This window comes from Elephantulus edwardii, unplaced genomic scaffold (genome assembly GCF_000299155.1).
Source record: "Elephantulus edwardii isolate Elephantulus edwardi_28Jun2011 unplaced genomic scaffold, EleEdw1.0 scaffold00134, whole genome shotgun sequence".
Taxonomy (NCBI): domain Eukaryota; kingdom Metazoa; phylum Chordata; class Mammalia; order Macroscelidea; family Macroscelididae; genus Elephantulus; species Elephantulus edwardii.
This window is the reverse complement of record NW_006399884.1, coordinates 7,303,622-7,331,148: the sequence shown is the minus strand read 5'-3', so window position 1 is coordinate 7,331,148 and position 27,527 is coordinate 7,303,622. Positions and strand designations below refer to the sequence as shown.

The 27,527-nt window shown below is 42.7% G+C and overlaps 1 protein-coding gene and 1 pseudogene across 1 annotated transcript in view; one reads left to right on the top strand and one right to left on the bottom strand.

The window, feature by feature from the left end:
• MTUS2 (microtubule associated tumor suppressor candidate 2) overlaps positions 1–27,527 on the top strand; it is a 393,542-nt gene that overhangs the window by 50,745 nt on the left and 315,270 nt on the right. Inside the window, 1 exon segment of the mRNA XM_006894071.1 lies at positions 2,982–3,176. Coding sequence (XP_006894133.1) covers positions 2,982–3,176 — 195 coding nt within the window.
• On the bottom strand, positions 9,946–11,864 carry LOC102876369 (annotated as a pseudogene).

The window sequence follows — 27,527 nt, the reverse complement described above, 5'->3', positions numbered from 1 at the left end:
TCATCCAGGAAGAGTGCAAACGGTCATTGCAAAGACAGAAGAGGAAGAAAAGACCAGAAATACAAGCAAAGTTTAAAAGAGACCGTGGCATTAGAGAATTATCACCAATGGCAGATGGATCTTGGCTGAAAGCAGAGTGTACCAGAGGAATGTCTATCTTGATTATGCTTCCTTAACTATGCAAAGGCATTTGACTGTATATATCACAATAAATTGTGGCTAACCTATAGAAGAATGGAAACCCCAGAACACTTGATAGTACTCATGCAAAACCTACACGTATACCAGGAAGCAGTCCTTAGAAGAGAGTAAGGAAACACTGCATTGTTCAAAATCAGGAAAGAAGTGCATCAGGAATGTGTCCTGTCTCCATACCTTTTCAATCTATATGCAGAACAGATTATTTGAGAGGCTGGACTTTGTGAGAAGGGCTGTGGGATCAGGATGGACGAAGACTCATCAACAACCTGCATTACGCATATCATACAACCTTACTGGCCCAAATTGAGGACAACCTGAAGCATTTACTGCAGAAGGTCAAGGACTATAGTCTTCAATATGGACTGAAGTTAAACATAAAAAAGACAAACATTCTCACGGCAACAAGCATCATGATATAAAGAGAAGAGTTGAAGTTGTTAACAATTACAGTTTGCTTGGCTCCACCACAGTCAACACAGTGGTACGAGCAGTCAGGAAATCAAAAGATTAATTACATTGGGGAAGTCTGCTGTCAGGAACTGCTCCAGATTGTTGAGAGGCAATGATGTGAATTTAAAGACTAAGTTTCACCTGATCCAGAACATGGTCTTCACAATTGCATGCTATACATCAGAGAGCTGGACAATGACTAAAGATAACAGAAGAATTGATGGCTTTGAGTTGTGGTGCTGGAGAAGAGTAATGAACATACCATGGACAGCCAGGAGAACAAATAGGTTCTTGGAGAGAGAGAAACCAAGTTTCTCCTTGGGGGCTAGGAATTTGAAGCTCCATCTCATGTACTTTGGGCTTGTGGCCAGGAGGGACCAGTCTCTGGAGAAGGATGTCATGCTCAGAAGGGTGGAGGGACAGCGCAGGAGAGGAAGACCCCAGATAAAATGGGTTGACATGATAACTGGGGCAATGGAGGTAGGTGTGTTGGAGTCATTTACACTGGCTCAGGACAGGGCAGAGTTCAGAGCTGTTGTATGTAGGATCACTGAGTCACAGGTAACTCAATGGCACATAACAACAACAAGGCACCAGTGATATTAATGCTAACCAAAACATTGGTGATTCAAACCCAGCAACTCCTTTGCCAGAGGAAGATGAGACAGTCTGCTTCTATAATAATAATAAAAACCCAGTTCTCCTCTGTCCTATAAGATTCACCGTGCATCGGATTTGATGGAACAGCAGTGTGTTGGTTGGTTATGTCAAATCTTAAGTTGTATTTCAGTTTCAGAGATTAAGGGTAACTTGTGACATGAGTCTTCTCTTTGTAATTAATTTCATAAACATTTTACAGACCTCTTTATTGCCTTTCCATGGCTTTCACATGCTTGTCTCTGATGGCATAGCCCCTGGAGAGTTGGACCAGTGCAATGCCTGTCTGGTGTTTCAAATCCACTAGAAGGTCCCTTGAGAAAGATAGGTAGTTTTCTTCCAATTAATTTACAGCCTCTAAAAGTGACTAGATAGGTGTGAGCCAATTCTGAGTTAATGGCAATTAAGGTGTTTTGGTTTTTTATTTATTTATTTTTTTATTTTGTTTTGACCCTCAGTTGTATAGTCTGCAATATGTTAGGTTGCTAACGAAAACATTGGCAATTCCAAATCCACAAGCTGCTCTGATAGAGAGCAATGGGCAGTCTCCTTCATAAAGATCTTGACTCTCGGACACACAATGGAGGGCCACTCCGAGCCAGGACAGACTGGACAGCAGTGGCCCAGGTGGGGTCTGGCTTTGTGCCATTTGCCTGTTGACTTGTCAAGTACAAGAGCGACTGCTGCTTTGACTCTGGAAGACCTGGCTCACAGGGAGAGCACCCTTTCCTAGCTATTTGTGAATGTGCTCACAGATGGATTCTGATCTGTTTGTGGTGGAATTAAGGTGTCCTTAAGAACCTTATGTTCCACAAGGAATATGGAAACAGCCCAAATGTCTAACCACAATCGAATGGATTGAGAAATTATGGTACATTCACACTATGAAATAATGCAGAGCACTCACAAACAACAATTTTGAAAATTACTACATAACTTGAAATGACTGAAAGCATTATGCTGAGTGAACTAACTCAGTCACATAAGGATAAATATTGCATAAGACTATTATTGTAAAAGCAGAAGGATAACTAGTAAAACATGTATGGGGATCCACAGGAGGAAGGAGTGGGAACAGAGGGGAGAGAGTGGGCAGGGGTGAAATTAAATGGTTGTACAATTTAGTGGTGGAGGTGGGTGGTAAAGGAAATAGGAAAGATCCAGCGGGGATCTGGAAAGACAGGATAATGATGGGCATAGTTTAATGATGAACAATTTTATAACACATAATGAATGAGTGTATGAAACACAATATGAAAGAATGATGGATAGATAGTGTGAAGCAAACACAATATATACATGCTTACATGCAAACCAATGTAAAATTAAAAATAAATGAACTTTAAAAAAAAAGGTGTCTTTGTGGTACAAACAACAAATACCTTGATTGCTAGCCTAAAGGCTGCAGGTTCTGTTGCATCCAGGAAGATCTCATAGCCAGTTTCGGAGTGGGGACAGGGAGAAAGAAAGAGAAAGAAAGGTCATGGCCTTAAAAACCCTTTGGGAAGGTTCCACTAAGTAAGGCAAGGTGGTGCCTTGAGTCAGAACAGACTGGAAGTTCCCCAGCAGCAATGGCAGCCTCTTGGTACCACTGGCTTTCATGCTATATGAATGGTCTCTCTTGCAAGTCAGCTGAGAATGATTCCTTTTTTTTTTGTTTGGGTTCATTTTAGCAGATCTAAAGAAAACCACCAGTTCCAGTGCTGCAAAATCCAGTCTCCCCAAATCTGGACTTCGCCCTCCTGGTTACTCACGTCTCCCGGCGGCCAAGCTAGCGGCCTTCGGCTTTGTACGGAGTTCCAGCGTGGCCTCAGTGTCCAGCACCCAGTCCGTGGACAGCACCCAGAGTGAGCCTGTCAGGACCAGCCGTGAGTGCATCGGGCGCAGATCTGAACTGGGATGTGGGTGGGCTTCCTACACACAAGGTTTAGGTGTGCTTCTCGTTTGAAAGGCTTCGTTTCAGAAAGTGATATTTGCTGTCTTCAGAATTCTTTTAAAAACAGTATTCCTGATTTTCAGTGCTGGCCATTCTGCAAAGGATCACAGTCAAAGGTCCTGGACAGAGTGGTCCAAAAATGTGCAACAAAATTCGAAATTATAGGCATGACCAGGCTCATTGGACTAACAGAGATTGATGGAAACCCAAGCCTATGACCCTTCAGGCCTGGAACATAACTCTTCTGGTTACGCAGGCTTACTTTGATTGCAGAGTCGGTGTTCATTCATCGGTTATCCTTGTCACTGTTAGGTGCCACTGAGTTGGTTCTGGCTCTTAGAGAGCCACCGTGTAACAGGAGTGAATGCTGCTGCATCCTGCTGCCTCCTCACAGTCGGGACTGGCTCTGAGCCCATTGTCACAGCCACTGTGTCACTATCTCATTGAGGTCCTTCCTCCTTTTTTCTGACCCTCTCTCAAGTAAGGATTGTTCTAACTAGTAGAATTTAAAGATAAATTCTCTCCCAGTTGAAGAGACGGAGAACATTTTACTGAGTGAACTAACTCAGTCTCAGAAGGACAAATACTGCATAAGACCATTATTGTAAAAACAGAAGGATAACTAGTAAAATATGTATGGAGACCCAAGCAGGGAAGGGGTGGGAGCAGAGAGGTGAGGATAGGTAGGGGCGAAACCACAGGATTGCACAGTTTGGTGGTTGGAGGGAGAGAGCAAAGGACATGAGAAGGATCTGGTGGAGACCTGAAACGATAGGGTAATGATGGACAAGGTTCAATGGAGATTAATTTTATAAAACATAAGGAAGGGAATGATTATGTGAAACACAGTATGAATGAAGAATAATGTGAAACATAATGTATATGAACTTTATAAGCAAACCAATATAAAGTAAAAAAAGAATTAAAGTGTTACGTGTTGTTGAGTTGCTTGCAACTCATAGCAACCCTATGTACAAGAGCCCTAAACCCTGCTCTATCCTGTACCAACCTCACTGTTTCCAACACACCACTCCCATTACCCCAGTCACTGAATCCATCCATCTCATCGAGGGTCTTCCTCTCCTGCACCGTTCCTCCACCCTCCCAAGCATGATGTCCCTTTCCAAGGACTGGTTTTCCTTGCAACATGCCCAGTGTATGTCAGATGAAGCTTCAGAATCTTTGACTCCAAGGAACAGCCTGCTTTCACCCTTTCCAGGACAGACCTGTTTGTTCTCCTAGCAGTCCATGGTATATTCAACACTCTTCTCCAGCACCACAGCTCAAAGGTGTCAATTATCTGTCTATCATCCCTAGTCACTGTCCAACTCTCCGATGCATAGCAAATAATTGTGAAGACTATAACCCAGATCAGGTGCTCCTTAGTCTCCAGCCTGATGTCATTGCTCTTCAGTACTCTTGAGAGGTCCCTGACAACTGACTTTCCCAGTGCAATTCATCTCTTGATTTCCTGGCTGCTGGTACCAAGAGTACTGACTGTGAAGCAAAGCAAACTAAAACTGTTAACTATTTCAATCTCTTCATCAATCATGATGCTGCCAAATGGCTCAGTGGTGAGAATCTTTGTTTTCTTGATGTTGAGCTTCAATCCATATTGAAGGCTGCAGTCCTTGACTTTCTGCAGCAAGCACTTCAGGTCCTCCTCAGTTTCAGCAAGAAGGGTTATGTCATCTACATAACGTAGATTGTTGATTAATTTTCCCTCCAGTCTTGATGCCACATTCCTCCTTGTACAGCCTAGCATCCCGGATGATCTGTTCTGCATAGAGATTTAAAAGATATGGAGACAGAATACATCCCTGGCAAACTCCCTTCCCAATTTTGAACCATGCAGTGTCTTCTTGTCCTGTTCTGACGACTGCCTCTTGGTTCAAGTGTAGGTTTCACATAAGCACAGTCAAATGTTCTGGGATTCCCAGAGTCAGCCACAGTTTGTTGTAATCCACAGTCAAAAGCCTTTGCATAGTCAATGAAACACAGACATTCCTCTGGTACTCTCTGCTTTCTGCCAACATCCATCTAGCATTAGCTATAATATCCCTAGTTCCACGACCTCTTCTAAATCCAGCCTGCACATCTGGCAGTTCTCTGTTGACATGTTGCTCCAGTTGTTTTGGATTAATTTTTAGCAGAATCTTACAAAACCAAAAATTAAACTAGAATCAGAATAAAAACCAAAAACACCTACATTCTCTCCCTATATTTTTCACTCTAGTAAGAGTATGGAAAAGGAAATAATTTCAAGTATAATTTAGATGGCTTTCAGAGTATTTTATTTTGCAAACATATGTTTACTTTGTGGGATGCTCTGTCAAGTTCATCAGTTGCAGTTTTTTTCTTTCCTGGGAAATTTAAAATTTTACCTTTTTGACAATGCTTTGCCTATAGAGAATTTACATGTCTCAAAGAGTAGAAAAAATGTTACCTGTTTCTGTTGAGTTGATTCCAACTTCTAGGGATCTGTAGGGCAGAGTCTGAGGCTGTTATCTTTATGGAATCCTGTCTTCCCTGGGAGTGACTGGTATGTTCAAATTGTCAATGTTTGGTTAACAGCCAAGCACTTAATCACTGTATCATCAGGGCTCATAGAGAAGACAGTAAACTCAAAATCTCCATGCCCATCAAGTTAATTCTGACTTGTGGTGAACTTTCATTGACTTTTTATTTTTTATTTATTATTAATTTCAATGAAAATTTACAGAGACTTTGGATTTCCATTCATTCATTGATGCACGGTTCTCCTCTCCCAACCCTCCCCACTAGTACACTACCCTCTTGGAAAAGTAAAATAAAAATTCTTTCATTGTTTTACAATCCCTCCCCCCAGGTCCACTCCACTATACAGCCTTCATTCTGGACTTCTGTCAAGACAAAAATACTAATAATTTCCCCTCTTAAACAGTTTTCTCCCTCATCTGTTTCAGTGCAGTATACATTATTGAATCCATCTTTCTCAGTCTCCCCTCAACCCCGATGTCAGTCCTGTTTTACAACAGTGGCACCATGCAGTATTTGTCCTTTTGTGACAGAGTTACTTCACTCAGCATAATGTCCTCCAGGGTCACCCGTTTTGAATAATATTGCATGAGTTCCTTGTTTTTTAATGCAGGGTAGTAGTATTCCATTGTGTGAATATACCACAGCTTCTCTATCCGTTCGTTTGTTGATGGGCACTTAGGTTGTTCCTAACTCCTTGCTATTGTGAACAAAGCCGCAATAAACATGGGTATGCATATATCTGCTTGGGTGTCAGTTATGGTCTCTTTTGGGTATATTCCCAGTAGTGGAATTGCTGGGTCAAATACTATCTCTATTTGCAGTTTTTTGAGAAAGCGCCATACCGCCTTCCTCAGTGGTGGCACCATTTTACACTCCCTCTAACAGTGAATAAGGGTTCCAGTTTCTCCACAACCTCGCCAGCATTTGTTGCTTGCTATTCTGTTAAATTTTGCTATTCTGACTGGGATGATATGACATCTTCATTGACTTTTTTAAAATTTCTTTTTCATTCACATTGTGTTTCATTCAATCATTCTCATACACTGTATCTTATAAAATGAATAACCATTGATTTGTGTGCTCACTATTATCCCTTCTTCTCAGATCCCCACTGGATCTTTCCTAATTCCTTTACCCCTTACCTCCATCCATTCAACTGACCCTGTAATTTCCCCCTCTCCACACCTTCGGCCCCTCTGACCTCCCCCTCCCCGTTCTCTCTTTGCATATCCATGCACATCTCACTAGTTAGCCTTCTGTTTCTATCATAATAGTCTTGTGCAGCATTTGTCCTTATGATTTTATGCTGAGGGAACTAAGTCATTGGATTTTTGATGCTAGAAATCTTCTTTGGAGTAGATTGCTTCAGCTTCTCTCTCAGAGAGACTACTGGATTTAAACTTACAACCTTTCTGTCAACAGCCCAACATTAATACACCATACCAAAAGATAACATTGTTGTTAAGTGTTGTTGAGTCCACTACAGCTCATAACAGTCCTATGAAGAACAGTGCCAGTGCCATCCTGACCATCTCTGACATACTCCAGCCCACTATTAGCACCACTGTTGTCAATCCGTTTCATTGAGGTTCTTCCCATCTTTCACTGACCCTTCACCTTTCCAAGCATGATGTCCTTTTCCAAGGACCAGCCCTTCCTAACTACATGCATAGAGTATGTGAGACAGAGCTTTGCTGTCCTTGTCTCCAAGGAGCACGCTGGCTGCACCTTATCCAAGATATATTTGTTTGTCCTTTTTGTAGTCCATGAGATATTCTTCACTCCTCTCAACACCACCACTCAAAGGCATCAATTCTTCTATCATCCTTAATCATTGTCCAGCTTTCAGCTGTATAGCAAGTAATTGAAAAGATGATTTGGTTCACATGCTCCTTAGTCTTCAAACTGACATCATTGCTTTTCAGAACTTTGAAAAGGGCGCTGGCAAGGGGTTTGCTGATGTCTTTTGATTTCCTGGCTGCTAGTGCCAAGGATGTTGATTGTGGATTCAAGCAAGATTAAATCATTGACAGTGTCTATCGCTTCTTCATCTGTCATGATGTTGCCTGTTGACCTGGTGGTGACCTTGATATTGAGGTGTAAACCATATTGAAGACTTTGCAGGCAGCCATTCAAGTCCTCCTCACTTTCAGCAAGCAAGCTTGTATCATCTGTAAAACTGAGGCTGTTGATGTGTCTTCCTCTGACCTTAATGCCACACTCTTCTTTTTTTTTTTTAATAATTTGGGGGGTTTTTTTGTTTGGTTTGGTTTGGTTTTGCTTTGCCTTGTTTTTGTGTGTACTGTCAAAACAGATCTGACTCTTTAGAGGAAGAGATTGCCACTCCTTCTCCAGCAGAGTGTCTAGTGGATTTGAACCACACATATCTGGAATTGCAGTGCAGCTTCTTGCCACTAGGCCACCAGAGCTCCCAGTGCCACCCTCTTCTTCAGGTAGCCGAGCTTCTTGAATGATTTGTTCTGAAAACAAACCAAATAGGTATGGAGAAAGGACACATCTCTGATACACACTTTGCTGATTTTAAACCATGAAGTGTTTCTTGCTCTGTTTATATAACAGCTTCTTGGTCTAAGTGTAGTTTTCATATGAGCACAATTAAGTGCTCTGGTATTCCCATTGTTAATGCCAGTGAAAATTTGTTATAATCCACTCAGTCAAAAGGTTTTGCATAGTCAAACACAACTAGATAGCATTCTGGTATTTTCTGCTTCCTGCCAAAATCTATCTGACATGAGATGTACCTTGTGCTACAGCGTCTTCTAAATCTTGTTGGACTTTCTGGCAGTTCCCTGTTGATGTACTGTTCTAGCAGTTTTATAATACTCCTCAGCAAGATTTTACTAGTGTGCGTGTTATTAATGATACTGTCCAGTAATTTTCACATTTGGTTGAATCACCCATTTTGGGAATGGGAACAAATATGGATCTGTTCCAAACAGTTGGCTTCCACATTTCCCACCAAGCACATCTGGGACTGCATCTGTTTATTGAAATATGCCATTTGGTATCTCATCAATTTCTGGGACCTTATTTTTTGCTAATCCCTTCAATGCAGTATGAACTTCTTCCACCACCATTGGTTTGTTCATATGCTCTTTCCAGAAATGGCTTCTGTGCCCACTAATCTTTTTGGTAGAGGGACTCAGTGTATTCCTTCCATCTTCTTTTGATGCTTCCTAGATCATTTACGATTTCACCCATGGCACCTTTCAGTATTGCCACTCAATGCTTGACTTTGTTTTTCACTTCTTTTATCTTGAGAAATGCCCAAGAGAGGTTTCTGTTTCCTTTTTGCTTTCTAATTCCAATTATTCTCAATACATTTATCTTTTCTTAGCCTCTTATAAATGAGGTTGTAAAAGATTTGTCCTATCCTGATTGACATATTTTACTTAGCATGGTGTCTTTTTGAGGAAATACCAAAGTGTCTATCAGAGTGGTGGTACCATTTTACAATCCCATCAGCAGTGAATGAGAGTTCAAATCTTTCCTAATACTCTCCAACATTTATTACTGGTTGTCCTGTTAAACTTTGCCACACTACTGGAGTAAGATAGTACATCATTGTGGTTTTTATTTGCATCTCTTTTATTGCCAGTGATTTTGAGCATTTCTTCGTGTGTCTTTCGGCCATCTGAATGTTTTCTTCTGTGAAAAGTCCTTCCATATCTTTTGCCCATCTTGTAATTGGGTTATCAGTCTTTTTCTTGTGAAGGCCTAGTAGAGTTCTGTAAACTTTTGCTATGAAACTCTTAAGGTGTTGTTTTGGTTATTTTTTGGGGGGAGGGTTACCATTTAACTTGTTTTAATGGCATTTCCCCCCAACAAATGGTGAAAAATACTAAAGCACAAGGAAAAATCATAATGTTGTTGCCAACATTGTTATTGTTGTTAGGTGCTGTCAAGTTGAATATGATGACTCCAGCCACCCTATGAATAAAGGATCTGAACCCTGTTCTATCCTGTGCCATCCTCACATTTCCTAACATACAAGAGCCCATTGCAGAAGTTCTTGTGTCAGTTCACCTGATTGAGGATCTTCTTCTCTTTCGACAACCCTCCACCCTTCCACGTTATAAATACAGAATATAAATTTAAAACATTTTCTGGTTTAAAAAAAATATATATCTGGTAGTCAGTGCTGCTCTGCAGGGTCTCACCTAATGGGACCGGATTCTGCACTCCTGGTGGTGTTCACTTTCATTCATCTTCCCAGGTCCTCCACATCTGCCTCTTTGTTCTTGCTTCTGTTCCATCAAAAGTCCAGAGGGACTCTCAGGACCTCCACATCTTCCTCCACCAAAGCTGTCTTGATCCATACCCCAGCTTCCAAAGAAGCTACCTCTGTCTCTACAACAACCACCTCTGAACGTTCCCCTAGGACCACCATGGTCCACGAGGCCACCTCTGCTGTGGTCACCACCCGGTTGTGGGAAAGGTCGTGAGAGGAAGCCTTCAGGTTTGGGAGACTCTCACTCTCACTCTGTTCTCCAGGCGAGGTTCTGGTTTCCACAACACAGATTGGGGCACTGCCAGTCTCCAGCTCAGTGGTGGACATTTCCTCCTCCATGTGAATTCCCTCAGGAACCCCAGGGTCCTTGTAGGAGAAGCCTCTTCTATCTCCTCCATAGCCTCCCACATGACCCACGGGTCCCCAGGACCTCCTGGACCTCCACGGAGCTACAGTGGCATGCCTCTGCCCTCGGGTGGCATTCCACCTCGCATACTGTCCATGGGAGGCTTCTTTTGAGCAAGGGAGACTTTAAGCTTGCTCCCTTGGAAATCTTCCCCATCAAACCACTCCACAGCAGCCTTGGTAGTTGAAGGGTCTTCACAGGACACCTTTGCATTGCCTTTGGGCTTCCCATTCCCTTATCCAGGAAGATATGGATCATGGGCTTTTTAATTCTCTTGTTCATTTTAACAAGATGAACTGCTTAAAGAGGTCTATTAGATCATCTAAGTTATTTTGTCATTTAATCCTTGCACATAAATTGCACTTTTATCAGAGTCTTTATCTGGATTTGCAGGTGGGCCTACACCAAGATCTGGTCCTTTGTCCATGGGTCCACCAGGCTTTTGAAGACACTTCGCTCTTGAGTGCTGCCCTTCCCACCGTGTCCTCCTTCCCACCCACCTTTGGTCATGTCCCTGCCATCAAATCCTCCTCTCCCCCTACCCTGGTTATCAGGGCCACTCATGTTCTAATTCTCTACTGGTCCGGATCAGCCTCTAGACTCCCGCCCATCAACACCCATGTGACGGGGGTGGTCCTGTCGGAATGAACTCTGCTGCCCATAACTGCTGTTCTGTTTGCTGTGCTGACTTGGAGCCTGGCTGTAGGATTCAGTTTGGGGGTGGGAGTGTAACTAGTATGGCTGCTGCCCCTAACCGCTGTGCTGCCCCTAGCGGCTTGGCTGCCCATAGCTGCTCAGCTACTCATTGGTGTTCTGCTGAGAGTAACTGCTTTGATCATGGCCAGGATGGAGGTGCACTGACTGGCTGCTAGAGGATGGCTCCTAGGTCCCTGGGGATAACTGTAGCTGCTCTGTCCAGGCCCGGTGCTGAGCTACTTGTAACCTCCTGTGCTAGATAGAGATTGGCTTGTCCCAGTGGGCTTGCTACCACTCTGTGGTCCTGCAGACGCAGTGGCTGCTGGCTGCTGCCTGTATATTGGATAGACTGGCTGAGTACTGTATACAGACTGTGCTGCGAAGGAGGCCTGCATAGTGGTCACTGTGGCAGGGGTGGTATCATAACCACCAGTGCCGCACCCCTGGATAGGCTGGCTTAGTCCTGGGGGTACCTGGAGTGCTATAACCAGTAGGAGGCTGTCCATAAGAAGTTGCATAGGCCGTCTGGCGATGGGTTGCAGTGGTCTGAGCCTGGAAATAGCTGACATCAGTGGGCTGTCCAGAGTTTCCATAACTTTGTTGCCCATATGCCTGCTGTGTGGTCTGTACATATCCTTGAGTGGGCTGAGTGGTGTAGGGACTGTTGCTCAGCTACAGAGTAGCTGTAAGTATGTAATCTGTAAACACCATTGTCTCACCTTCCTCCTTGTTCTCTCAACGTCCATCTGGGAGATATTCTTTTAAGGTTTGAATAAAATTTGAGTTCTGAAATAATCTAAGGTAGGAGGTCACTAGTCTCCTTTGGCAGGTCAGTCAATGAAAATGAGGTTAAGCCACCCAAGCAGATATGTGCACACCCATGTTTATTGCTGCATTGTTCACAATAGCAAAGAGATGAAAGCAACTCAAGTATCCATCAATAAATGAATGGATAGAGAAGCTGTGGTATATTCACACAATGGAATACTCTACTGCATTGAAAAACAAGGCACTCATAAAATATTAGAAAAAATGGGAAAAAATAATTAAAAAAATGGGCAACTCTGGAGGTCATTATGCTGAGTGAAATATCTCAGTCACAAAAGGACAAATATTGCATAGTACCACTGTTGTAAAACAGGGCTGACATTGGGGTTGAGGGAAGACTGAGAAAAGGGGGAGGGAAATGTATACTTCATTGAAATAGATGAAATAAATATATGTCTAAAAGAAATATATGATAAGTTATTATTTGCATGACAACAGTCCAGAATGAAAGGTGCACAGCAAAGTGGACTTGGGGGTGGTGAGTGAGGAGGGAGGAAGTCATACAACAATGAAAGAATCTTTTTAAAGAGAAAAGCGAGCGGGGGTGGGGGGGCGGTGTAAGGAGGAAAATGTACAACAATGAATGAATGGAAAGCCAGGTTTTCTGGAAACTTTCATTAAAATATCAATTAAAAAAGGAGAAATGAAAATAAAATAATCTTCAGCAAATAAAAAAAGTTTAATTCAATACAGCAGCCTTTGTAAAATCTGAGCTTGAACACTTATACCCTCCTGAAGTTTATAAAGTGCATTCCCAGCCATAGCGGCTCGATTTCCCAGGTCTGACATGCATTTTAAATAAGATCAGAGTTGATGAGGAATGTTATTAATAACTCCCACAGAAACAGCCATTAACCTATCTCATGTTCCATTGGCAAAGAGAGAGTAATTTTTTATTCATGAGAAAGGAAGCTGAATGCAACTGGGAGGGTCCGTTTTCAGAGAAGCCCTTGATGGTGAGAGTGGAAGCCTTGTTGGAGCTGTGTCCATTCTCATTCGGACAGTCCAAAGGCCACCAGGTCCACCAGAGATGATGACCGTGTGTGTATCTTAGGCAGATCTGGGCAGTCTTGGAATGCAAATGAATTGTCTTCCTAATTCCATGCTCAAGTTTAATTTGTGAATACCTCAAAACCGTTTGATACAGTTCTTAGCTAACATCCAGATCGTTTCAGGGTATAGTTTATTGTGTAATTCTTTGTAGAAGAGTGATGAATATACCATGGACTGCCAGGAGAACAAACAGGTTCATCCTAGAGAGGGTGAAACCAGACTGTTCCTTGGAGGCAAAGATTCTGAGGCTTTGTCTGATGTACTTTCAGTATGTTGCAAGGACGACCAGCCCCCTTGCAGAGGGACATCATGCTTGGAAGGATAGATGGACGGAGAAAGAGAGGGAGACCATTGATGAGATGGACTGGGACAGTGACTAGAGTAAAAATGATCAGTGTGTCAGAGACAGTGAACTTGGTACAGAACAGGGCAGGCTTTAGGACTGCTGTACACAGGATTGCTATAAGTCACAAGCGACTTGATGGCACGTAACAACAGCAATTCTTTGTAGATGTAAAATCACTTCCAGATACAATAAACCATCTTTAATGTGATGATATAGCAGAAGAAAGATGGGCATTCTCCTTCTGTAAAGATTGACAGGTTTGGAATTGTGAGTTGGGGCTGACTCTATGACAGTGGGTTTAATTAATGATTAATGAAATTTTCATGCACGTAAAAAAATTGCTCTTGTGTATTACTGTCAACTATTGCATGTATCTTGTGTTTTTAACATAATAAGCAGTATGAGAATTAATCTATAAGTACATATTTCTTGTAAATCAGGCGTTTGTAAGTTAAGGCTGGCCTGTAACATTCTTGCATTTTTTGTTTGCCAGTTCTTCTCTCCTCCACCAGTACTTTTGGAAGTGTTCCTGGCTAATTGTTTATGTTGCTGTTGGGATGATATGAGCCCAGGTGGCACAGTGGTTAAAACTCTTTATCTGTTAACTCTTTTCAGTTAAACAGTTAGAACCCAGCAGCCTCTCCTCAGGAGGAAGATGAGGAAATCTGCTTCTGAAAAGGTGTCATACTTGAAAAGCCTATGCAGTGTTTCTGCTCTGTCCTCTCACACAGTTCTCTCACTAGCAATGGCTTTGGAATTGGTTGTCATGTCGTTCAGACCCTCTCCTTGGTGGGCTTACATATTCCTGTAAAAAAAAAAAGCCACCCAAAAAATCCCCATAGTATTCTTATAAAAATAACTAGAAGAGGGGCATGATTGGGGGAGGGGGGAGGGGGAAACATAGACCATACATGTTATTTACATAAAATATGGTAAACATCTTTTGTTTTTAAGATGGCTGAATATCTGGAAGTATTTTTTTTAACTGCTAGGAAAAAAAATTCATCTTGCGTAACTGGATCATTTTTCTTGGCTGTCTTGCTTTGCAAAGACCACACTGTGCTGTCCCCTCATCATTTTGCTTTCATCGGCATCTGTGATGTGGTGAACACTAAGCTCTATGCTGGGGTCGCTGTGACCACTTGAGGACCTTGAAACCCAGTGTGGAGATTAAAAACCAGGCAGACCTGGATCTGATATTGCCCCGTGACTTTCAACGAGACAATGGACAGGTCTGGAAGGTGGAACATTGACACCAGGGAGGCGCTCAGTCCTTAGAACCCTCAACCACACAGGATCACAGGGGCAGTGCTTGTACAAGGTTAAAGCTCGGAAGGTAGAAAGGGAGGGATGGACGGAAGGATGGAGGAAAGAACCACAGAGAGAGAGAGGGAAAGAGTGATGAGAAAAGGTGGGAATTGAATCTGAGTCTTCTGTAAGGAAGGGAAGAATTGAACCTCTGAACCACCAGTGCCCTGACAGTGCCCCTGCATTAACCCACAGTCACTTCCAGCTTATCCAGCCCATGTATGTACAGTTGAGTCAGTCCTTATCAAGTTTCAGTGGCTCATTTGTTGCATGTAGATGGTCAGGTTTTTCCTCTTAGGAACCTCTGGGTGGATTCAAACCTCTAACCTTTTGTTTAGTAGCAGTTGCAATAACCATTGTGCCACCTAAGGACCCATTAGCTACCCATAGGGTCAATTGGATGATACTTCAATATGTAAAGTGAGATGGTGAGACCTGCTTCACATATCTTGGACATATTATCAGGAGGGACCAATCTGTGGAGAAGAACACCAGGCTTGGTAAAGTAGAGGGTCAGTGAAAAAGAGGAAGACCCTCAACAAAATGGAATTGACCTTGACACAATGACTGTGACAGTGAGCCTGTTCAAGCACAGCAGAGATTATGAGGCTGGCACAGGGTCAGGCAGTGCTTCCTTCTGTTTTACTTGGGGTCACCATGGGTTAGGTCTGACTCAGTGGCACCTTAAAGCAAAGTGCCTAAAGCAGAACCTGGTACAATAACAATAATAACACACATGTTCCCATCTCCACCTGTTGGCAGTGTGTGGAATCTCATGTTGAGAAGGAGTAAGAAGCTCAGTGATCATAACATTTATAATGGTAGCATCTCAGTTCATATGATTTCTGAATCACTAATATGGAACTCTTCAAATGTGACCAGTTGATTTTCTTGGAAATTTCTTAGTTTGAGACAGTAAATGAATGAAACACACAAAAGACCAAAACACTGTTTGTGTTGAGTTGTTGTCAGCTCATAGCATTCCCATAGGACAGAGTAAAACTGTCCCTTAGAGCTTCCAAGGCGGTTGCTCTTAATGGGAGCAGACTGGCTCAGCTTTCTCCTGTGGAGTGACTCGTGGGTTGAACATCAACTTTTTGGTGAGTAGCCCAACATTTAACCCATGTGACACCAGAACTCCTTTGAACTATCAGTGTGTCAGCTTGGGGATATTTCTAAAATACAGGCAATAAGAGTTGTTTTAATTTCTTTAGCTACCAAAGCTCTTGCCATGTCTTTAACATATTATTATTATTTCAGAAAACACATCCACTTGGGTTCCTTTTGAGTGAAATATATTTAGGCAGGGTGATTAATAACGTAGCACATTAATCTGAGCTGATGGCATTTAAAACTTGTGCCTCAAATAGAAACTAAGAGTTGGATCTGATTGTTCGCCTTTCCCATGTCTGCTGTTGGGAAGAGAAGAGAACATTTGGTTCTGCGATGTGTGAAGGGCTTTGCACAGCGTCTTTCTGCTGGAGTCTTCGTTTCCATCCTACTGGAGCTTCCCTTTGTTGACTGTCTCGGCCCAATTTAGGTGAGTGGCAGAATGAGAAAACTGAGAACAGAAACCAAAATAAGCTGCTGCTTTTCTCTGGAATTGAGGAAGTCAACCAAATGTCACGGATGGATTTAAATACCCACTTTTTGGAATCTGTAATTATGTCGTTTAAAGTATTCTTCAGAATGAGGTTGGGGGGAGGGGGAAGAGAGAACTCTTTTCATTGAAGCTGGCTTTTAATTTCCCAATGATTCCCACACACTTGATCTTTTCTTCTCTTCCTTTCCCCAGGATTCCAAAGGAGAAGATAGTGTTGATGAGTATTATGCAGCTGTCATGCTGTGAGATGGGGCCAGTCCTTAGAAGGGGGTATCATGCTTGGAAAGGTCATAGAAGAAGAGGAAGACCCTCATAAAGGTGGATTGACCCAGTGTACGCAGCAGTGGGCTCACACATGGCAGAAGTTGTGAGGGTGGCACAGGATCAGACAAGTTTTTGACCTGTTGTACATCGGGTCACTATGAGTTGGAGTTGAACTGATGGCCTGACAGCAACAACAGCATGCAAGCAAAAAGCTTACAAGTGAACATGCTCCCTTGACTGCTTTGGTTAGGTTGTGGAAGGTTACATCAAGTTGGCCCTGACTCATAGCAACCCTGTGTCCAACAGAATGAAATACTGCAGGTCGCGTGCCATTGTCACAGTCCTTTCTGTGCTTGGACCAGCTGCACAGTTGCAGCCACTATATTGGTCCATCTCCTTGAAGCTCTTACTCTTCTTGAGATGACTGTCTCTTTGCGTATGCAAACCCCTATTGGATAGGCTTGACTCAGCTGTCTGGGCAAAGCTGTTAGAAATGAAGCTGCTCCTCAGAGCACAGGGAGGACATGGGAGTGCGTGTGTTGTCAGGACCCTGGGCTCCTTTTCAGATAATTCTAGAGGAACCGTGAGGTGGACAGAATGATGCACAGCAAATCACATGACCTCATGGGTCTCTGATATCCTCCCTGGAAAGTGAGCAGTGGAGGGAATAGGGTGGCCTGGAGGTAAGAAGCTGCAGTGCAATCATAAAAGCATGAGGTTTGAATCTACCAGCTGCTACATGGGAGATGGATGGGCACTCTCTTCCCATGTACTTTATTCTCTCTGAAAACCCACTGGAGAGTCAGCTGTGGGTCAAGTCTGACTTTAAAACACACAACAAAACAACATCCACCAATGTCTTGAATGAGACCATTATCCTTGGTCACATCACACAGAGCAGAAAGTTCTATAGGGATTCCAGCCTCTGAATTTGACTTTGTTCTTTCTTGCTTTCTGATATAGGAAAGACCCTTTGTATTTATTTGCCCAATTAGTTTTTCAATAACTGCCCACAATTATTGAAGACATAGAAGTTATATTTCCCTATGTCTAATATAATTTCCAGGGAATTGGAACTGACTCCCACCTGACCTTCCAGCAGGTTTTTAAAGCTGTATTTTACATAGGAGGAAATTGCCCATCTTTCTCCCTTGGGAGCTGCCTGTAGATTCAAACTGCCTGAGACACAGCTGTTGGGGTAGCAATGCAATATGGACTACGCCACGAGAGCCCCTCTACATCTAATATGATTGAAAATGGATTGCCTGTAGAAATTACTAATTGCAAAGCTATATCCCTGAAATAAAGGCACTTTTGTGTCTCAGTGGTAACGTTCTCAACTGCTAACTGAAGGTCCGGCAGTTTGAGCCCATTCAGTGGTTAGATGCTAGTAAGACCAGCTATTGATCCCATAAAGATTGTTGTGTTAGATGCCACCAAGCTGATTACAATTCATAGTGAACACCAGAGCTGAGCCGGGCCCGGTTCTGCACCATCTTCATGATCTCTGTCTTGCTCAAGCCCATTACGGCAGTCACTGTGTCAGTCCGTGTTGTTGAGGACTTTCCTCTCTTTCACCAACTCTCTACCTTTTCCAATGTTATATCCTTTTCCAAAGATTGGCCTCTCCTAAAAACACAAATGAAGATTATTACTACTTAGAAAACTTTCTTAGGGATTTGTTGTTTTGGCAATTAAAGTTAAACCTTGACTGTATTCTGTGGGGAAATAAATCAGAGAAAGAGTGTCTTTTTATTTGTAGTTTGATGTTCTCCTGTCAGAATCCTGATTTGTCTGTTTTGACTGATGCTAGGCCAGAGGCTGACACTGCCAAGGGCCTGCTTGCTTGTCAGTGTGAGATTAAGCATATGGCTATATAAAACGTGTATGTGTGTGTATATATACATTTATAGATGTGTGTGTGTGTGCGCGCGCGCGTGTGCGCGCTCATGCACGCACGCACTATGACAGAAACAAGATTGAGATTGTTAACAATTTTAGCTTGCTTGGATCCACAATCAACAATCTTAGTAACAGCACCCAAGAAATCAAGATGAATTGCATTAGGAAAATCTGCTGTCAGGGACCTCTCCAGAGTGCTGAAGAGTAGCAGTATCAGTCTACAGACTAAGGTGCCCCTGATCCAGGCCATGGTCTTTGCAATTACTTGTTATGCTTCAGAAAGCTGGACAGTGACTAAGGATGACAGAAGAAGAATCAATGCCTTCAAGTTGTGATGGAGAAGAGTCTTGAACATACCATGGACCACCAAGAAAACAAATAGCTGACATGGAGAAGGTGAAATCAAGTCTCTCCTTGGAGGCTAGGATTTTGAAACTCTGTCTCACATACTTTGTGCATGTTGCCAGGAGAGACAGACCAGTCCTTGGAGGAGGACATTGTGCTTGGAAGGATGGAGGGACAGCACAAGAGGGGAAGACCCTGGATGATATGAATTGACACATAATGTCAATAACACAATGGGAGTAGATGTTCTGGAGAGAGAATGGGAATAGCTCAGGCTAGGACAAGATTCAGAGCTACTATACATTGTTGTTGTTGTGTACTGTCACGTCAGAACTAACCCATAGCTGACCCTCCGATGGGTTTTTAGAGGCAGTTAATTGCACAGGAGGAAATTGCCCTTCCTTCTGTGGAGTAGCTGGTAGATTGAACCATGTGTCTTAAAAACTGCTGTGCAGCTTCTTGCCACTAGGCCAGCAATTCCACTACACATAACAATACAATTATCTATTTCTATAAATCCACCCTTATTTACAAGAGGCTCTGGTGGCACAGTGTGTTGTTACACGTTGCACAGATAACTGAAAAGTTCACATCCACCAGATGGGCTGTTTTCGCCCATAAACATTTATAGTCTCAGAAATCTGATGGAAGATCACTATGAGTCTAGATTTACTTTAAGCAGTGGATTCGGTTCTGCCCCCTCCCTTACCTTCTCATCTTTGTTTTAAATACTTCTTGACTGTTTGATCTCACATAGGGATAGTTTTTGGAGAGAGGGATTTTTAAAAGGAGCACAGTACTGTGACAACCTTTATTTTGTGAGCCAATCTATTTCACTATAAACTGACCCTAGAGGTAGGCTGACCCCAGAGGGCAGTTTTGGTTTAAGGTTTGAAGATTATCTTAGGCAGTAGTTAGGAGGTGTTCTCCAGTTTCAACCAATCCAGTAAGTAGAATTTTTTTTTCAGAAATTGAGTTCTGTACTGTGGTTTTCTCGCATCCTATCAGAGTCTATCAGAATGACCATCAGTGTTGGCAGGACACCATCTAGTTCTTCAGGTCTCCGGAAGCCATGGCTCATGCAAACCTTTCTCCCAGACACTAATTTGTTATTGTTTTGGGGTTTTTTTCTTTGAGACTTTAGGTTTTTGTGGGTATTTTTGGTCCTTTGAGGCCTTTGTTTTATTTTTTTCACCAGAAAAGTATAGACTATCAGCTATATCTTAGGGAATTCTATGTATTTTTAAATTTAATTATTTCTCGTCATGAAGATCAAAGGAAGACATAAATTTTTGTCACAGTATTCTGAAAAAAATTAAGAGATGAAAGAAATCTGCAGAAAAGAATTGATAATAGCAACTAAAAGGCAGCACCTCCCTGTGTTCAGAAAAACCCGCGATAAAAGCCCTTTGATGTCTGCTGTCATGGTAGGTCATCAGCAGTACGTGGGACAAGGCACCACATCCTTCCCCAACTGTCAGCAAGGTCTTTGAAGTGTTGCTATCTTCAGTGTCTTTCACAGAAGTCTTGCTACAGTGATCATAAAATTCTCCCTAATTCCTTAGTACTCTCAAGAGGTGAAAACATGGCAGCTTTAGGGAACTCATAAGAAAAAGAAACAACTTCAGCGGTAACATCAGACAGATGCTATCAGATATTCTGTTCACCCTTAGTCTGAGAACCTCCATGAATGTTGAGTGAGAGCTGTTGTCTCCGTACTGGGCTGGATTGTTGGATGAAAATAAATGTTGATGTGCAAGATAAGCATTTGGGCATGAAATCCACCCCCTGCCCCCCAGCTGTCAAGTCAATTCCAGCTTGAGCAAGATGGAGATCATGATGCTGGTGCAGAATAGGGCAAGGTTCCAATGTATTGTTGTTCATAGAGTCAAGTCGTGGTTGATATGATAACAACAATAATTTTTGTATAAGAGAATGAAACATGACCTGATCCTTTAACATCTTCATAGTCCATAGTATGTACACTGTTCCGACCACAATGTCAGTCCACCTCTCATTACTGGCCCTTGCCAATTAGTCAATTCTGATTCATAGTGACTCTATTTGGCAAGTAGAACTTCCCCATGGGGCTTCTAAGGCTGTAATATTAATGGAAGCCTACTGCCTCATTTTTCTCCCACAAGGTTGTAGATGTGTTCAAATCACTGACCTTTAGTTTGGTTAGCAGCCCTATTTGCTCACTGTTGTGTTACCAGGTGTCCCACTTTACGAACCATGACATTGTTCTTCGGAGATCAGTCTTTGTGTCCAAAATAAGCAAACTGGAAGCTCTCACATTACTCCATCCTCTGTCAAGTTTTCACTAATCTATGGATGTAGATCTCACTAATCTATTGCTAATCTATGGATGTAGATCTTATTGTTTCTTAGTATGGAAGCTTTGTTGAAGTTTATCCTCTTTGAGTGGTTGTGCTGGTGTTTGCAGTGCCAATGTGTGAAGTTTGTCTCTCAGTATGGCTTTTCTAGTATAAAGGCTGTCCAACAAAATTCTCAGTCCTGCCAACATTGGTTTCCCCCACACCAAAGTCCCATTGTACATCCAGTTCTCCAGCTGCTCAGCCATGGAGTGGTGAGACTGTGCAAGGGAGGTGCATTGGCTTATCCACAAAGATATTGACTGTCTACCATTCTACAAGGGGATTGGTCAGTCTCAACAATCTACAAAAGGATTGGCTCATCTTGCCAATAAATTGAACAGCTCTAGCTGCAAAGAGTGGGAATTCTTCCTCCACCAGAAGGAATCCTTCCCTCACCAGAAGAGAGAGAATTCTTCACCAAACCAGTCCCAGTTCAGTGAGATGTGTGACACGCTTCAGGATGGCAGCAGCAACCCTGGCTGAGCTGGAGAATTGGATGTGAGAAGGGGCTTTAGTGTGGGGGAAGCCAATGTTGGCAGGACCAAGAACTTTGTTGGACAGTTAGAGCCAGGAGGCTCAAGGCTCAGTTGCTTGTGTGCACATTTTAGGAGCTGTCTTGACTGTATTTTGTTACTAGTTTGTATTATAACCTTTTAAACTCTTCCGGTATGGTTCTGTGTGGTCTGTAAGCTTTCATATCAGATTTTGGACCCAGCCAAACTGTAATTTATGTTGAGATGAGTAAGAGGAGGCATGGGAGCATGGGAGACATGTCTGACCACATGAGAATTGGTTTTGTGTGTGTGTGATCCTGTGGGCACACATGGTTTTCCCCTATCAAGTTGGTAAAGGTCAGATATGGCACTCCTGAAGTGGCCCTTCCTTATTTTTTTTTACACAGTGGCATAACTTTTGGTATCACAGCAATATTAAAGCCACAACAAGCAATAAACAGGTCGTGCTTGTTGTTGTTGTTAGGGGCCATCGAGTCAGCTCAACAGATCCAAACCTTGCCCCGTCCTGTACCATTCTCGCAGGCTCCACCATGCTCATGCCCATTGTCACTGGGTCAACCTATCGTTTTGAAGGTCTTCTTCACTTTCCCTGAGCCTCTACCTTTCCCAGCATGATATCGTCTCACAAGGACTGGCCCCTCCTGACAACATGCATAACATATGTGAGCTAATGTCTCGCCATCCTTGCCTCTAAGGGCTCTCTCATTGCACTTCCTCCAAGACTGGCTTGTTTGGGTTTTGGCAGTCCATGGGAATGCTTATTATATCAGTAAATCACAACTAGACAAAATAGCCTTCATTAACACCTAAAACAGTACCCAGGGAAACCACTCAGATGGCTGTCAACAGACAACTGGATAAGCAAAATGCAGCTTTGATTGCCAGTCAATGCCCAGCATGTGAAACTTTGTCTAACATACATTGTACTGGGGAAAGTGGAAGGTTAAAGAAAGAGATGAAGATCCTCAACAAGGTGGACTGACACAGTGACAGTAAAAATGGACCTGAGCAGATCAGAGATGACGAGGATGACACGGAAGAGGGATATGTTCTGAACCGTTGTTCATGCGCCGCTGTGACACTTAACAACAATAACTAATTTTTTTTTTATCTCCCTCTCACTGGTAACAAAATAGCTTCAATTCTGACTTCTCGCCATCTTGTAGGACAAAGTGGACTTGCCTCATAGGATTCCCATGACTGTAAATCTTTAAAAAATTTTTCACTGGTCTTTCTCCCATGAAGAGGCTAATAGGTTCAAATCACTGACCTTTGGGTTACCAGCTGGTGCTTAACTATTTCTCACTAGGATTCTTTGTTTAGGAACAAAAAAGGGAGATATCCAAAGTTATTGCTTTGAATGTATTCTGACTCACAGTGACCCCTCTGAAGGAGAGAGTAAGACTGCCTTGTGGGGTTTCCAAAAGCTGTAATCTTTACAGAAGCAGACAGCTCTGTCTCTCATAGAGTGGTTTTTGGTTTTGAACCGCAGATCTTTTAGGGAACACTCAAGCTCTTTTTTTTTTTTTAATTATTTCTTTGCAGACAATAATTTGTTTACATTGTGTCTCATTGATGTGCATTGTTTTGGTTTTTGCCCCTCCTTCCACCCACCAAACTCTCTGACCTCCTGATTTTCCACCTCCCTACTTTCAGCTCCCCTACCCTACTCCCTTCCCTTTTTGATATCCGTGCACATCACACTAGTCATCTTTCTGGTTTTACAACAATGATCTTATGCACTATCCTTATGTGCCTGAGATAGTTCACTCAGGGTAATGCTCTCTAGCCTCTCCCATGTTGTATAATATTTTTCAAAATTGTTTTGCTCCTGAAATTTTTCAAAATCATTGCTCCTGAACACTCAAGCTCTTAAGGGCTCTTCATTCCTTGCACTCAGATTAAACGATGCTTAGTTCCTATTTGTGAAATCTACTGATCTCATTTGTTCTGGCTGCTTTGAGTACTCTGTGCTCTTAGTCTCCATGTACATTTTCTCTTCTCACACTCAGATTTTGCCATCGATTACTATTGTTTACTAACTTGTCACATTTTCATTTCTACTTTCAATATGTAAAACATATGAATTTGAAAAGCACATTTCTTAAAACTCTATATTCATTGAGACTTCTGGTTTAAACTGTGTTTCCCCTTAGAGTAAAATGATAGTGTCCTCAGAGTAGAAGGCTGGTAGAATAGTGATTAAGGCTTTAAGCTGCTAACCAGAAAGTTGGTGGTTTGAATCCACCAGCTGTTCCATGGGAGAAAGATGTGCCAGTCTGCTGTCATTAAGATTACAGCCTTAGCCACTCTCTGGGGAAGTTCTCCTCTGTTCTACAGGGTCATTGCGAGTGGGAATTAACTTGGTGTAGGGAGTTTGGTTTTGAGTGGCTTCCGCTGGCCCCTTCTGCTTCATGTCCTTGACTGACATGTGCATCCAGCCTCGTTACCTTTATCCTTAGTGTGGCATTGAACTCCTTCTTCCAAGCCCTCAGATCATAACACCATCGTCAAATCATCCTCTTGCTGAAACAATGAACAATTAGTCTTTCTTGTTGATAAGTTAAATCTTAGACATTCGACAACCTGTCTCCATTTACTGTGGAACTATTATTACTCAAAGCTGGTTATTACACTGGTAAAGAATGGGTCAGACATTCAGGAGACATGCATCTCAGGACTGCCTTGCTCCTGACTGTTTTTTTTTTAATTAATTTTTTTTTACAGAGGTTTTGGATTTCCATTCATTCATTGCCGCAATTTTCTCCCTGCCCACCCCTCCCCACCAGCTCGCTTCCCCCTCCGAAGAGAGAAAAAAAGAAAAAAAATTCCTTCATTAGTATACAATTCCCACGTCCCTTCCCCCCAACCCCCACCCCGAGTACACTTCTCTATGCAACCTTAATTCTGGATTCCTGTGCTAACCATAATCTGACTGTGTTTTGAAGGCTGGTAACGTACTAAAAAGGAGGAAAGGAGTCATGATGGAAGAAAGTTTAAACGCTTACCTGTTAACCCTAGGGTGGGTGTTTCCACCTCACTATAGGCTCTTCTGGAAAGAAAACCTGAAAATCTCCTTCCTCAAATATCACCACCTTGGAAACACTGTGGAGCAACTCCACACTTCTGATAGAGGGTCACTGCAAGTTGGAATCATTGCAATGACACATATTAGTTTCAAGGGGGAAGAACACTAGCTCCTGAGGTCTTAAATTAGTGGAGAAGACAGCCATTTTCTCTTTCAAGCAAAGCATTACAATATAGTGAAATACCTGGAGGAGTTGTTCTTGTTAGATGCCGGTGAGTGGGTTCTGCCTCATAATGACCCCGCATGACAGAATAGAACTGCCCCGTACGGTTGTCAAGGCCATAATCTAGGGAGCACTGGTGGCCTAGTGGTAAGAAACTGCACTGCGATCCCAAAGGCACGTGTTTTGAAACCATAAACTGCTTCACGGGAGAAAGTTGGGCAGTCTCCTCCCATATGATTAAACTACCTCTGAAAACCCCCTGGAGGGTCAGCCGTGGGTCGATTCCAACTCAGTAGTGCTCAACAACAACTTTCTCTTGCAGAGACCCTGGGCAGTTTTCAACCCACAGCCTTTTTTTCAACCCCTGAGCACTTAACTGTTATATACCACTAGAGTGCCTACTTGCAAAGCAGAGGCATGAAAAGACAAAACATATCAAATCTAGAGAGAGTCAAGTGAAAACTCAAACAAGACCCAATGGTGTTACCTTTGAGGACAGAGTAGACCGACCGCATGGGATTTCTAAGCCTGCACATCTTTATAGGAGACTATTTCATCTTTCTTTCATAGAGTGTCTGGTAAGTTTGAACCACTTGCCTTTTTGTCAGCAGTCCAGTGCTTAACTAACAGCACCACAGTGTTCCTGAAGGCCAGTGAAATGGTAGTTAACAAGGAAATAGAAAAGCAAATCAAACAGGCTGTGATGATATTGGATGACTACCGGACAGCCTGTGGTGATAGGATGCAACAGATTTTATATGCTGTAGGGAGCAGCTAATATGTAAATCATACACATAAGCATGAGATCTGGGTGCCTAAGTGGCACCTCATTCCGCTCCTTGAGCAGCCTCATTGGTTTAAAAATGAGTCCCTGCTCAAATATTTTGCAATTCAACTCAAGAAATTTAAGGTTGCTAAGCAACTTGTGATTCCTATCTACAGCAGCAAATCTAGCATCAATTTTTTACCTCCTAAAATGATGGAATAAATATTGACTCTAAATGTTTTCATTACTACGTGCTCTATTGCATGCGATAAGCACTCTTGTTGTCAGGAGCGTTCTGTTGTTATGAGGACGGTGTTCCATGCGGCAGCCCCCACGTTCGATTTTCTTTCCTAACAGTGAGTCCTTCCACAGAGTGAAGGCAAGCTGTGGCCCTCTGCTATTGGATATACATATCAGGACTCACCGACTATTAGTGGAGGTTGTGAAGCCACTCTGTGTGACAAAGTCATAGCATGACAAGCTGTATGTGTAAGGATTTTTTTTTTAATCCAAAGGATTTCTTTTTGGCTCAGCTTAGCAAATAAAGTAATTAGTTGCCTTATTGTGTTTTCTGCACAAAGCAACAAAACAGACTCCCACGACAGAAATTTCTGCCTAAGGATGTCTTCCCAGATTCATCTCTGTCATCCACAGAACCCGTGGAATAAATACAAAACAGAAATTACTCAGCTAGATTGGCCCAAGGAAGCTTAGAGAAGAGAGAGGATTTCCTTGTCCTGCTATAACAAGAGTTGTAAACCCAAGCTAACCCAGTGATACAATCCCGAAGGCACACAGTTCGAAGCTACCAGCTGCTCTGCAGGAGAAGGAAGGGAAGTCTCTTCCTGTCCAGTTTACTGCCTCTGAAAACCTGCCAGAGGGTTAGCTATTGTTTGGTTCCTGCTTAACAGTATTAAACAACAAACAACAACAGTTGCATTTAGCTGTTACAGGAGCTCTGTCAGTCAGGTGTTGAACCTGGATATCTTATAAAAGGCAGGAATTTTTCTGTTCTATGACCAGTGCCTCCAGAGTGCTGTTAGCAGCAGCAGCAGCAGCAACAGTATCTTTGCTCCGATGGGTTTTGATGTTGTCCTTAGTCTCTCTTTGGCTGCCTTAGCTTCTAAGGTCCTGGTCATGTGTTTACTTGCCTCTTGGACGCTCTGTCCAGGGCTTTGTTCTTCAGTTGGTAAATCTCAGCATTAAGTAGAACCTCTCACAATGAATCCTGCCAGGTTCAGCCTCCCACAATGTGTGAGTGGAGAGTCCATCCTTTATCTTTCCACTTCTCCCATCTTTCTCTCCCATGGCTCCCACAGCCCGCCACTCAGCCTTTGCTCTCTCTGCTGCAGCTGTCAGCGTGAGTCTGTGGCTCCAGATTGGCCAGCGCCACTCAGCCTTTGCTCTCTGAATCTCCCTTTGAGCAAACCAGTTACTGTTGAGGCCACCTTGACTCATACAGCCCCACATATGTAGAATAGAACTGCATCCATAGTGTTTTCAGTAGTTGAATATTTGAAGGTAGATTGCCAGGCCTTCCTTCTAATGTCAAAAGTGAGCTTGAATTTCTAGTCTTTCTTTAAAGAAGTCACAGTTGTCCATGTGCCTGTCCCAACACTCAAGTATGTGGAATGAATACATCCATTCAAAAGTCAATGTACAATCATCCATCTTCAGGCATAATAAAAAGGATTCTCCAAGGGAACACTATTTTCCTATTTGGAGGGCAGTTTCTCATCACACTCACAGAACAAGTCCATGGAGAATCCTGTTTCTCTTATTTCATCTCTCTTCTTGGCTTTTAAGGAGTTTGCCTATTGATATGATTGTTCACTTCATCCACTGACTAC